General features: G+C 42.8%; 1 protein-coding gene across 2 annotated transcripts in view; it reads right to left on the reverse strand.

Moving 5' to 3' along the window:
• atp11c (ATPase phospholipid transporting 11C) overlaps positions 1 to 14840 on the reverse strand; it is a 169944-nt gene that overhangs the window by 38873 nt on the left and 116231 nt on the right. For both annotated transcript variants that reach the window (XM_060832399.1, XM_060832398.1), the window contains exons 20-21: positions 7845 to 8019; positions 1057 to 1159 (exon numbers count right to left, since the gene is read on the reverse strand). In XM_060832399.1, the coding sequence (XP_060688382.1) occupies positions 1057 to 1159; positions 7845 to 8019 (278 nt within the window). The remainder of the gene's footprint in view (positions 1 to 1056; positions 1160 to 7844; positions 8020 to 14840) is intronic.

A 14840-nucleotide genomic window follows, 5' to 3' on the forward strand; every position in this document is an offset into this window, starting at 1 on the left:
ATTTGGCCAGTCGCCTTGTATGCTGTGGTACTTCAAGTGATCATTTAAATAGTTCTGAGACGTCTTGAGGTTTCTTGCCGCTTACCACCCCCTTTCAGGCAGCGAGTTTAAGATACTCACAATGTTCCAGATGAAACTTATTTTCCCTCAAAATCTCCTACTCCTTAATGTAAAACTGTGACCCAGTTACTGATCTCACTAAGGTGAAAGGTTTCTCCCAATACAGCCTGTCTATACCCTCACCATTTTGTATACCTGAATCAGACCACTTCCTCCGCCTTCTACTCTAAGAAAGCAACCCTGCCTATCCAGTTTCCTTTCATAGCTGAATGGCTCCAACTCAGGCACTATCCTGGTGAATCTCTTCTGCACTAGAGTAATCACATTCTTCCTATTGAGTGATGACCAGAACTGCACACAGTATTCCAGCTGTGGCCTAACTAATGTTATATATACAGTTCTATTGTAACCTCCTTACTCTTGTCTTCAATTCCTTGACCAATAAAGGCAAATATTCCTTATGACATCTTACTGACCATCCATACTTTCCCAGAGGGCAGGTAAATGATAACCACATTGATAGGGACCTGAAGTCACCTGTAGACCAGATAAAGATAGATTTCCTTCCCTAAAGGACAAGAGTGAACTGACTGGTTTCAGCAATAGTCAATAGCTTCATTAAAATTATTACCAAATTCATATTTAAGCATTTGTAACTGCAGGATTCAATCCCATATCTCAGAGTAATGCCTAGTATTTTGTATTACTAGTACATTACCACTTCACCCCCATTGTACCCTTTCAAAGAGATAAATACTTCAGGTAAAGAGACCAAGCTGTACACAGCATTCAAGCTATGGGAGTGCAAATGTTCAGAACTCCATACAACAGCATTAGAAATAAGGAGTTGGCCTCTTGACCTGCTGTACCCTTCGTGATTATGGCTGAAGTACACGTTAGTCTTGACAGAAATGCAAAGTGAAATGCAAATTATATATGAAAAGGACCACGAACTAATGATGGCACTGCTCCAACTGCAAAATAAACATTTCTTACCAATCCCAACATGTGCCTCTAGAACCATGCTGACATCATTTGCACCATCACCAATTGCCAATGTGATAGGATGCTCCTTTGTGTTCTTCACCATTTTTACAATCTAATGAGGGAAAATAATAGAAAGAGCATATTACATTTCTGGTATCAATTGGTGTCAAATACAAGTTTTGTAGTTGGGAGTTGATAGATACAGAATTCACATATGTGGAATGGTACAAACTGTGGTGCCAGAAACCATGATGGTTAATAATGTCAAATTAGAGGAGGAATGTGGTCTTCAGCAGGAACACAAAAACAGATGGCAACCAACTGACAGTCCATTTTACACTCTACCTGACTTCCCTTCCTATTAATGGAAATTAAGTAGGATGTGAAACAGCTTGTCCATGTGTTCTCACCCTCTTTGCACCATAACTGAGAAACAATATTATTCCTGTGTTGCACGTGAATGAATGGTGTTTCCTGAAAGAATTCTCAGAATTTAAACTACTTTGCTCAGTTATGGATCATCTCGAGCATAGAAATACATGCAAAATACTTCACAGAGATATAAGTTTCTTGAAAAGTGATGTTGAAACAACAGGTGGCCTAAAAAAAAGTTGTAAAACCAGAAGGGCTTAGAGGGGGAATTTTAACTCTTGACACAGGTGGCTGAAATCACTGCTGGAGCAAAGGGACAGGACATATGGGGGCTGAAAACAGAGGAGAAAAATGCATGAGACTTTGTAAGGCTGGAAAATGTTAGACAGAAGGTGATTATTAAATACAAGAACTACAATAGTGCAAGAAATAGGAGGTATCAGGGAGACCAAAAGATTACGATGGTTAACAAGGTCAAAACTCGCTTATTAGTTTGGGTGAACTGAAATTACTGTGAATAAGACACTAAAGTTGAGTCTGAGGGGGAAAAACGCATAACAGGGCTGAACTAGGGGGAGAAATGGATGGTGCCAGAGGTGAAAGCTGGATGGAACAAGTAACAGTGCTGATGTTGCAATAGGCCAATTCAGCCTTTGACAGCAACAAAAATCCAAAATTCATTACCATTCTTTGACTGCATCAAGATGACATGCAAGCTCTGATCCTCACCATCGGATCCACCATAGACCCAATACACATGCAAACTGGGGTCAAGCAGGGTTGCGTCATTACACCAATGCTCTTCGGCATCTTTCTGGCCGCAGAACTCCATCCCATCTCAATGGCGTTCCCTGACAGAGCGGAGTTAACCCAGAGGACGAGCAGGAAACTGTTCAACTTCTGAGCCTCCAGGGCAGAATCAAGACCTTCCCAACTTCTACCATCATATTGGAGTAGGCAGATGACACCTGCAATTGTCCATACTCAGAGACTGAACTACAAACCATCTTTGACATGTTCACAGAGGCTTATGAGGGCTTCAGAATAACATCCGGAAAACAAAGACTATAAAACATAGGAGCAGAAATTAGGCCATTCAGCCCATCAAGTCTGCTCTGCTGTTCATTCACGGCCGATACATTTCTCAACCCCATTTGCCCATTTTCTCCCCATATCCCTTGATCTCGGTGATACTCAAGAACTTACTTATCACGGTCTTAAATATACTCAATGACCTGGCCTCCACAGCCTTCTGTGGCATAGATTCACCACTCTCCAGCTGAAGAAGTTTCTCCTTATCTCTGGTCTTCTCTATACTTTAAGGCTATGCCCTTGAATCCTAGTCTCTCCTACCAAATGGAAACTTTCCAGGCCATTCAGTATTCTAAGTTTTGATTAGATCCACCCTCATCCTTCTAAACTCCGTTGAGTATAAACCCAGAGTCCTCAAATGTTCCTCATTTATTAAACTTTTCATTCCTGGGACCATTCTCATGAGCTTCCACTGAACATGCTTCAAGGCCATTACATCTTTCCTGAGATATGGGGCCCAAAGCTGCACATAATACTCCAAACCTAGTCTGACCAGAGCCTTATTGAGCCTCAAAAATATATCCCGTGCTTTTATATTCAAGTCCTCTTAAAATAAATGCCATCACTGCATTTGCTTTCCTAACTACTGATTCAACCTGCAAGTGTACTTTGAGAGAATCTTGGACTCGAACACCCAAATCTCTGCACCTCAGACTTTTGAATTTTCTCCCTATTTAGAAAATTGTCCATGCCTCTATTCTTCCACCAAAGTGCACGATCTCACACTTTCCCACGTTGTACTCCATCGGCCACTTCTTTGCCCACTCTCCTAAACTGTCCAAATCCTCCTACAGCTTCCCCACCTCCTTAATGTTACCTGCCCGTCTACCTATCGTCAGCAAACTTAAAAGGTTTTATACTTGCCAAATTACACTGATTCTGGCCATCAGTATCTGCAGCGAGCCTCTGGGCAATGTGCATTATTTCCCATAAAAAACCTTCATCTTGGTGAGCAGAGACTGACACTCATGGCCCAGACCAGCCTTCTGATGCCTGAGGAACAGTATTCAAAGTAGGACACCTCAAACCCAGCACAATGCTCATGAAATACAGACTAGCTGTGGTCCCCACCCTCCTGTATGGATCAGAAACATGGACTATGTATAAGGGACATCTCAAAACCCTGGGGAGTTATCACTAATGCTATCTTCACAAAATCCTGCATATCCACTGGAAGCACAGGTGTATTGATGTGAGCATCCTCTTGCAGGCTAAGTTCCCTCCAGTGAAGACACTGGTTACACACAAACAGTTGTGATGGTCGGCCATGTAGTCTGAATGCCTGATGTAAGAGTCTCTAAACAAATGCTCTTCTCTGAGCTCTCCAATGGTAAATGATCACTGGGAGGACTGAGGAAATGCTACAAGGACTCCCGAAAAATCTCCCTAAATACTACAACATTCCTGCATTGACATGGCGACTTGCTTGCCCTAGAATGCACAAACTGGAGAGAAAGCATCTGCAAAATTACCAATCACTTTCAGTCTCACTCAGTGGAGCAAGTGAAGGCCAACCACATGCAGCAGAAACAGCTTGCAGAATCCAGAGGGTCCCAACCAGGTCCCACCCACCCGCTTCATCAAACACCATCCACCAGTGTCTGCAGTTCCAGGATTGGACTGTTTGGCCACTGCAGTGGGGCCAAATCTTTCCTTGCCCCTGAAGGACTGAAGCAGAAGAATAATTGTTCCGGCTAAAGGGTTTAACAGACAATCATAAACATGGTGGTTGTCAAGAGTTTGACATCCAGTATCGGAGAAAAGAAAATATACTGGAGTTAAAACAGGGTACTAAGGACGGATCCTTAGGGAACTCTGGCTATCACTGTTTAAGTATTGGAGATGTTGCAAAAGTTATGAATGAATGAAAGAGCGAGCACTCCTAACATGCTGCAACCACCAGGGGTGACATCCTACAGAGAGAACCTATTTTTAAAGTTTAAGCTAGGGTGTGGTGAGAAAAGGCCAACCATGGAGTTGCTTAGGCTGAGGAAGTATGAGAGAGAGATGTTCACTCTGGGATCATAATTTGCAATGGACAGAAGTGCTTTTTATTTCCAGCAGGGCAATTATGGCAGTTTTGAAAGCAAGGTAGATAGGAAGTACTGAGATGAAATAATTTATATTCTTATGTAGCAAGGAAAGTAACAAAGGAAAGAGAATTTTGCCTGTGTTATTGTAGGAACAACAGGGAAACCAGAAGTGGTATCATAAGATGAGCTAAGAGAATGAAATAAGCGAGCAACAAAGAGATTCGGAGGTTCAGGGTTGATTGGGTTAATGATCTGCAGAGAAGATTTGGTTAGCAATGTGAAAACAAAAAACAGCATCCACAACAGAACAGATGGTCTCTATCGCGGTGGCAGAATCCTTTTAGCAGAAATTTAATATTGTCCGTATGGTAGTTAAGTGATAAGTTGCTAAATATGGAAATTATTCAATCAGTAGTCAACAGCAAATTTGCAGTAAAACTTACAATAATGACATTCAAGCTCTTCACTGAGCACTATTTAATACCCTATTTAGTGTAAAAATTCAGAATGCAATACAATGATTTTTCCTTGCAATTATCGATAACAAAAAGCAGAGAGCAATCAATGGCCAAGTAGACTTGCATGCAATTATTATTTTGATTTAACTGACTTCTTTTAATATATACATTGGCTCAGTGTCTCCCTCCTATTTTTTGTTGGGGGCAGGGGGGGGGCAGGTGTGTGTGTCAATGACTGGGCCAGCATTTACTGTAGATTATCAGGAACAGGAGTAGGCTATTCAGCCCCTTAAGCCTAATCCAACATTCAGAGAGCATGACTGATCTGTGATCTAACTCCATATACCTGCCTTTGACCATATCCCTTATACCTTTACTTCGCAAAAATGTATCTACCTAATTTAAAATTAACTAATCCTGCATCCACTGCTATTTGTCTACCATCTACAGAAATGCTTTCTAACACCTCTTTTGAACCAGCTGATCCTAATTCTCAGGCTGTGCCAACTGTTTCTGGAATATCCATCCCTCAGCCTCTGTAGCAATGCTAGCATCCATGAATGGATCAAAAAGAAAAAAAAACTTGGTTTCTTAAAAGCATTTATTAAACCACTTTTGAAAATGTCGCATGCACAATATTAAAGTCTTTTTGAGGGTGGAGTGGATCCATTAACTACTAATCTATTTGAAAATGAACCATTCATCCAAAAAGCTGAAATACTGATTAACGTTATGTGTCTAACCCTGCGCCAACAGGTAGAGTTGCTCACAACAGGTCCACAAATGAGCAATGCCTTACTCTGTGGCTTGGATTCAGAAATGCTTAAACTGTTCCTATCCTTGAAGCCTAAGCGTTGAAATTTTGGACATCCCCAGGTGAATCAGAGGTTTAGAACACAGAACAGGACAGCACAGCTGAGGCCCTTCAGCATTCAATATTTTACAGAGCTTTTACCCTACTCTAAGATCAAACTAACCTACATACCCTTTATTTTATTATCATCCATGTGCCTATCCAAAAGTCAGTTATATGTCCCTAATGTATCTGATGCTACTAGTACTGCCAGCAGTGCATTCCACACACCTACCATTCCCTGTGTAAGGACATATCTCTGACATCTCCCCAAAACATTCCTCCAATCACCTTAAGTTATGACCCATTGTGATGGACAGACATGTCCGTCCTGGTGAAAAAGTCTCTGGCTACCGACTCTATGCCTATCATCATCTTGTCCACCTCCATCAAGTCACCTCTCATTCTTCTTTACTCCATTGAGAAAAGCCCTAGCTCCCTCAACCTTTCCTCATAAGACATGCCCTCCAGTCCAGGCAGCATCCTGGTAAATCTCCTCCGCACCCTCTCTAAAGCTTCCACATCCTTCCTATAATGAGGTAACCAGACTGAACACAATATTCCAAGTGTGGTCTAACTAGCACTCTATACAGATGCAGCAAATTCTTGCAGTTCTTAAACTCAATACCCCTGCCAATGAAAGCTAACACACCAGATGCCTTCTTAGTAATCCTATCAACCTAGACAGCAACTTTGCAGGATCAATGGATGTGGACCCTAGGATCCCACTGCTCCTCTGCACTGCCAAGAATCCTGCCTTTCACCCTGTAATCTGCATTCAAATTCGACACTCCAGAATTAATCACTTCATATTTTTCTAGGTTGAACTCCATCTACCACTTCTCAACCCAGCTCTCCCATTGCAATCTAAAACAGCCCTCCACACTATCCACCACTCCACTAACCTTCATGTCGCTGGCAAATGTACCAACACGTCCTTCCCACTTCCTCATCCATATTTGTCATTTATAAAAATCACAAAGAGCAGAGGTCTCAAAACAGATCCCTGCAGAACACCACTGGTCACTGAGTTCCAGGCTGAATACTTTCCATCAACTACCACCTTCTGTTCTCTATGAGCCAGCCAACTGGTCCAACCAATTTTGTGTCCAGACAGCCAGATTTCCCTGGATCCCATGCCTCCTTACTTTCTGAATGAGCCGACCATGGGGAACCTTATCAAACACCTTGCTAAAGTCCATATACACCATATCTACTGTGGTGGATTCAATAAGGCTCGTGAGGCATGACCTGCCACTTTCAAAGCAATACTGACTGTCTTGAATCAAACTATGCTTTTCCAAGTATCATAAATCCAGTTTCTCAGAATCCTCTCCAATAATTTCCAGGGTTATCCCTATTCCCTTTCTTGAACAAGGAAGTAACATTTGCCACCCTTCAATCATCTAGTACTACTCCAGTGGACAGTTAGGACACAAAAATCATTAAAGGCGCAGCAATCTCTTCCCTCGCATGAAGGAGCCTTGGTGGGTAGGATTAAGAAAACCTCAAGGCAATCTAATCTTATGTGAGGAACAAGAGGATGGCCAGAGTGAGGGTAGAATCTATTAGGAATGGTTGAGGCAACTTGTGTCAAGAATCGGAGGAGGTATTTAAATATTAACAGAAGCCTGTGAGGGAGACTAGCAATCACTTACAGAATTGTTCTAGACTACAGCGTACTGACAAGCAAAGTGCAAACCTGCCTGTCTCTAAGGCTTAAAGCACCACTCTACAGCATATACTTGAGTACATTCCAAAGTCAATTTTGAATTGCTGCTTCATAACAGAGCTTCTCGTGTGTAGACAAGTTATAGATTTCAAAACAAATCCTTGCTATGCTTTCAAGCAAAAACATTTGAGAGAAACTGACATACTTGAATATATGGGATAGATACAGAAAGATGAACGTATATAGATAAAGCCTGATGGATCGATTCAACATGAACAGACAGACATTTAATATTCGTAAAAAGGTAGTGAGTATACCTGTGCTTTTTGTAACGGTGCCATTCGGCAACATAAAATTGCAGTACACCTCTGACATATTTGCAACAGCAGGTCTTTGTAGTTGCCTGTGCTCCCGTCTTGGGTTGGTTTCATTATTAGTGACAGAGCAGCACCATCAATGATCAAACCAAATTCCTGCGTGGTAGACCAACTTCTGCAAAAGAAACAGATGTAGATTGTTTTAAAAAAAGTCATATAATCTACCACGATTTTAATAGGATCACTTACACCAGGTTGGTGTAATCTTTGATGCAGTACAGATGCTCTGTCACTAGATGCCAGTGTGCTTTAAGAACCAAAGGCACAAAGCAATTACTATCAGCATTCTATTTGGAATAACCATATCAAATATTGAAATTCGATAGCTCAAATGTGGATTTCTCTATGTTTAAATACACGTTTTTTTTAGGAAACAGCTACTTGCATTTATATTACATTCTAACATCCTTCATAAAGACATCAGACAAATCGCAACATAAAAAATGAGATTCAGCTGAATGTTATAGAAGATTAGATCAGTGCCAATTTTCGGGAGTTTCATGGAAGGTTTCTCTCAGTGAGTTTCATGCAGTTCTCTGCTGCTCTCACACTAGCTTGTGCTTAGCAGCAGCAAAATGCTCACCAGTTCCCGGACCCTCCACCACCTGTGCTATATTTAAACACCAGCTGTGTTCTATGTCAAACTGATCTGAAATAATCACCCAGGTCAGTGCGATGTTTCAGGTCAGGAGAAATGTGCAACAATACCACATAATTAATGACCAAATCCCTGACTGATCATAGCGCCCCTTGCACAATGCTTTACAATGCTGTCAAGCATGACAAGAGGACAAGGCTAAAAGACAAGGCAAGGCAGAGATGCTATGGGTATCCAAATGGGTGCAAAGGCGGTGAGCACTACAAAAGCTTAAAAACCTCAAAATACACCATGTTGCGATGCACAAGGTGAGTGACTGTTCATGCAAGCAAAGTGGTCTAGCTGTAGCATTGCAATGTAAACTATCAGCAAGCTCCAAAGTGCAGTATTGAAATCCTGAACTGTTTTAGAATCGAGCCCCAAATGTTCGCTGATACTGTGGTGTGCTTGGTGATTGGAGTCAAAAAGTGTGGTGCTGGAAAAGCAAGAAGCAGGAGTGTCGACGTTTTGGGCATCAGCTCTTATCGTGATGTACAGCTTTTGCTCGAAATGTTGACTCTCCATCTTCTCAGATGCCGCGTGACCAACTGTGCTTTTCCAGGACCAAATTTTAGGACTCTAATCGCCAAATCTACAGTACTCCCTTTCTCCTCTTGACGCTGGTGATTTGCCAATGCTGCTAATGCCAACCTCTGTGATGGAGAATGTAGGCAGTCACTGCCCACAGAGAGTCCCTGAAGTGTTAGGGAATGCTGGCAAAATGGACATCTGGAACTAGCTAGTTGCAAACACCCAGGTACTAGCTCAGACTTTCAGACTGGAAACTGTTGCCATCTACATTCTTCCCACAGCCTGAAATAATAGCAAACTGCATATAAATGAGTTGAGATTTGGTAATAATTAGATGTTAATACATGCAAGTAGACATCTTGCCAAAGGCAAGATTTTCATCTTGCTGTTGGAACCTTGAGTGGCAAATTGGATTACTCTTCCACAACATCGAGAATCAGATTCTCTGTTCTCGCCATATTTTACCCAACTGACTCACCACTGCCTACATCTCTGGGTCAGGGAAGATGACCAAAGGTTTGGTCAAAGATATATAGATTTTAAGGAGTGGCTTAAAATAAGAGAGGGGTAACAAGAAAAAAAAGGAATTGCAGAGTTTAGGGCCCAAGCGGCTAAAGACAAGCCCCCAATGGGAGGTCAAGGAAACTTGTTACGCACTTATTATGTAACAGCCACGAACACTGATCTAATTGATCATTTGATCAAATGCAGTGAAAACGGAAAGAACAGTTAAGGTTCAAATAAAGGGACAAGATTGAGACCGACAACACCAAACTGATCAGCACCATTCTTTGGTAACACAGGATTTAGTGAGAGGGACAAACTGTAGGAAATCAGTGCTAGTAAGCAAATGGTGTTGGGGAAATCGATGGGACGGAAGATTGAGAAATTGAGATTGAGACGGAACACCCATGGGATCACCAATCTCGGGACTCATAGCAGAGGCAGTTATGCAAAGGTTAGAACATACAGCCATACCACAAATCCAACCCAAACTCTGGATCAGGTATGTTGATGACACCTTTGTAATCATCAAAAACACAGGTATAGAAAAAACACACCGAATCATCAACGCCACACTCACAGGAATCCGATTCACACGAGAAGAGGAAAAGGATAGCCAACTCCCATTCCTAGACGTGTTAGTAGAGAGAACACCCAACGGAGAATTCACCACAAGGGTACACAGGAAACCAACACACACAGACCAAGTCTTAAACTATGAAAGTAACCACCCCAACACACACAAACGAAGCTGCATCAGGACACTATTCAAAAGGGCCACAACACACTGCAGTACACCAGAACTGCGAAAAGAGGAAGAGGAACATCTATACAAGGTATTCGCCAAAAACGGATACCCACGCAACTTTATCACCAGATGCTTAAGAGATAGACCACGGAACGAGGACATGCCACAACCAAAAGGACTAGCCACTCTACCATACGTCAGGAGCGTCTCAGAACTGACAGCCAGACTACTGCGACCCTTAGGACTCATAACAGCACACAAGCCAACATCCACGCTCAGACAACAACTCACTAGAACAAAGGACCCAATACCCAGCATGAGCCAAACTAACGTAGTTTACAAAATACCATGCAAGGACTGCACAAAACACTATATAGGACAAACAGGAAGACAGCTAACAATCCGCATCCATGAACATCAGCTAGCCACAAAACGACACGACCAGCTATCTCTAGTAGCCATACACTCAGACAACCAGCAACATGAATTTGACTGGGAAAACACCACTATCATAGGACAAGCCAGACAGAGAACAGCCAGAGAATTCCTAGAAGCATGGCATTCATCCCCAAACTCCATCAACAGACACATTGACCTGGACACCATATACAAACCACTACAGCTGAAACTGACACCCGGAAACGGCAAGAACATCCATCAACAGACACATCGACCTGGACCCCACATACAAATCACTGCAGCTGAAACTGACATCCGGAAGCAGCAAGAACAAACCAATATAAATACCAGAAGAAACATCAAAGCAGCGCTTCACACGAGGCTCCAACAGCACTGATGATGTTCCCTAGCCAGGGAACGAAACGTTTGCAGCAAAAACTTCCAGCACGGTGAGCAGAACCACAACAGATTGAGAAATGCCCAGGTCTGAATCTACATCCCAGAGTGCTTAAGGAAATGGTTTTTAAAAAATGGATACATTGATGGTCACCTTCCAAGATACCACAGACTCTGGAACAGCTCCTACAGATTGGAGTCATGATTTGGAGATGCCGGTGTTGGACTGGGGTGTACAAAGTTAAAATCACACAACATCAGATTATAGTCCAAAAGGTTTAATTGGAAGCCCATCAGTGGTATAGCACACTATATCCTGGTGTTGTGTGATTTTTAACTTTGTACAGATTGGAAAGTAGCTAACATAAACCCTTTATTTAATGAAGAAGGTGAAGAGAAAAAACCATGAATGATAAACCAGTCAACCTGATGGCAGTAGAGGGGCAAATCCTAGAGTCTATTAACAACGATTTATAGCAGAGCACTTGGTAAACAATGGCAGGATTGGACAGAGTCAGCAGGAATTTATGAAAGGGAAATCTTGCTTGACAAATCTCGTGGAATTCTTCACGGATTTAACAAGCAATGCTGATTGGGGTAGTGAATGGGTATAGTCTATTTGGATTTTCAGAAGGCTTTTGACAGAAGTCCAACATAACAGATTAACGTGTAAAATTAAAGCATGTTGGATAGGGATAGTACATTGAGATAGGTTTGACAGAGGAAATAAAAATGGTAGGAATAAACAGGGATTTTTCCTAATGGCAGATAGTGACTCGTGGGATACCGCAGGGAGAAGGGCTTGGACCCCTCACAACGTATGTTAATGACTGAATGAGGGAACTGAATGAATGTATGTTGCCAGATTTTCAGATGGCGACAATGCTGGGTGGGAGAGTGAACTGTGAGGAGGAGGCAGAGATTCTTCAATATGATTTGGACAGGCTGAGCGGCAAATGCATTGAAGATGCAGTACAATGTGGATAAATGCGAGGACAACCACTTTGGTACTTCAGTTTCAACTGAATGAAGAGAAGACAGTCAGCAAGAGGATATATTGAGGCCCAGCAGGGGGATACTTTCACAGCTGCAGGTTCAAGTGTCTGCTGTTTTGGCCGAGGTGGAGGTATGGGAATAGGAAGGAAAAAGTTAAACAGGGCCATCAAAGGAAAGTGGTGGGTTGATTGATCTGTGATTTAAAAAAAAGTGTTTTTTTTCGGGAAGAAGGGGTTAATTGAAAAACAACAGGAATAACTGAAAGTCAATGCAAATACAATAAAGTAACACAGTAAGCAAAGTTAACATAAGGGAAGTTCATTGTATTCTTATACAAATATTTTTTCTTAAAAGCAAGTCAGTAAAGGGCTGAAGGGAAACCATGGCATCAGAGCTCACAACTGTGATATGTTTTGTCTGTGTGATATGGCCAATCTTGAAAGCTTCACCTGGCCCTCATGACCACGTATACAGGAAGTGCGTCAATATGACCATAGATTTCTGGGATACTACCGTCAAACACAATCCCAATGGGGATCTGTTCCAGGCAGACGATTGCACATGAACCGGAATGGGACCGGCATCCTCACAGCGAGGTTTGTTGGTACTGATGGACAGGGTTTAATCTCATTTGACAGGGATGTGGGATCCAGACAGAATGTTCAGTAGGGGCAAGATGAATGGCCAGGTTTGAAAATGCCAGCAAGTGAGTCAAGAGGGCATACTAATTAAAGGCCATTTCAGGCACAAGGGGGTTTGGCAAGGTTGGATGGTACCTGTATTTATATTACTGCAAAGAGTTAATAAACAAGGCAGGTGAGTGAGGGCACACATTCAAACATGGCAGTGTGATATCATTGCTGTGACTGAGATGTGGTTGAGAGAGCGACAGGATTGGCAGCTCAATATTCTTGCGCCCACACCTCCTCCCTTACTTCTCTCCAAGGCCCCAAAGGATCCTTCCATATCCGCCACAAATTCACCTGCACCTCCACACACATCATCTTTTGCATCCGCTGCACCCGATGTGGCCTCCTCTATATTGGGGAGACGGGCCGCCTACTTGCAGAACGCTTCAGGGAACACCTCTGGGACGCCCGGACCAACCAACCCCGTGGCTCAACACTTTAACTCTCCCTTCCACTCCACCGAGGACATGCAGGTCCTTGGACTCCTCCATCGCCAGAACATAACAACACGACGGTTGGAGGAAGAGCGCCTCATCTTCCGCCTGGGAACCCTCCAGCCACAAGGGATGAACTCGGATTTCTCCAGTTTCCTCATTTCCCCTCCCCCCACCTTGTCTCAGTCGATTCCCTTGAACTCAGCACCGCCCTCCTAACCTGCAATCCTCTCCCTGACCTCTCCGCCCCCACCCCACTCCGGCCTATCACCCTCACCTTGACCTCCTTCCACCTATCACATCTCCATCGCCCCTCCCCCAAGTCCCTCCTCCCTACCTTTTATCTTAGCCTGCCTGGCACCCTCTCCCCATTCCTGAAGAAGGGCTCTGGCCCGAAACGTCAAATTTCCTGTTCCTTGGATGCTGCCTGACCTGCTGTGCTTTAACCAGCAACACATTTTCAGCTCTGATCTCCAGCATCTGCAGACCTCACTTTTTAGCTCAATATTCTAGGATACAATGTCTTCAGGCAAGACAGGGAGGAGGTAAAAGAGATGGGGTAATTGAATATTGATAAAGAAATCTATTACAGCAGTGAGCAAAGATGACATCTGAGAAGTCTCTTCAAATTAAGGCACATGGATAGAACCTCATAGCCAAACAGGAACAATCCCATTGCTGGCATGTACTGCATGCCTTGTAACAGTCTTGACAGAAATAGAAGGAAAAGAACAGGGGGAGGCTGTGTCCTGGTGACATTATTTCTACACCATTAATCCAAAGATCCTGGTAACATTCTGGGGACCTGGGTTTGAATCCTGCCATGGCTGATGGCGGAATTTGAATTCAATAAACATCTGGAATTACAAGTCGAATTAGCATCATGAAACCATTGTTGATTCTCAAAAAAAAACTAATAGTTGGCTCACTCATGTCCTTTAGGAAGGACACTGCTGTCCTTACCTGGTCTGGCCTACATGTGACTTCAGACCCACAGCAACGTGACTGACACTTACCTATGCTTTGGGCAATTAGGGATGATATCAAATGCTGGCCTGGCCAGTGACACCCATATTCTGTGAATGAATAAATAAAGACACACAGCAGTGCGATTCTCTCTTTACTGCCTTCTGGACAATTAGGAATGGACAATAAATGCCGGACTAGCCAGCAATGCCCACATCCTGCAAACAAATAAAACTAATTACAAGAGCAGATACCTAGGCAATTTCAGAAATGTCAAAAGTAATAATGTAGAGATAATGGGGGATTTCTACTTTTGCTCATTAACTGGGATAGCCAAAGTGTGAAAGGTTTAGGAGAGCTGAATTCTTAGAATTTTCTTTAGGCCAACACATGGAATTTTAGGTAAGGAAGTTAGGCAAATAGTTAAAGTATCAATGGGGGGAGCATTTTGCAGACAGTAATCATAACTACACCAGATTCAAGATTGTTGTGGACAAGGACAAAGATGGGCTGGAAATCAATGTCCTAAGCTTGGGATGGGTGAGGGGGCCCAATTTTAATGTAATCTGTTATAATTTGGCCAAAGTGGATCAGGAATAGATACTTTTACATAAATCTGTGTCAGAGCAGCAGGAT

The sequence above is a fragment of the Hemiscyllium ocellatum genome, chromosome 11 (assembly GCF_020745735.1).
Source record: "Hemiscyllium ocellatum isolate sHemOce1 chromosome 11, sHemOce1.pat.X.cur, whole genome shotgun sequence".
Classification (NCBI taxonomy): Eukaryota; Metazoa; Chordata; class Chondrichthyes; order Orectolobiformes; family Hemiscylliidae; genus Hemiscyllium; species Hemiscyllium ocellatum.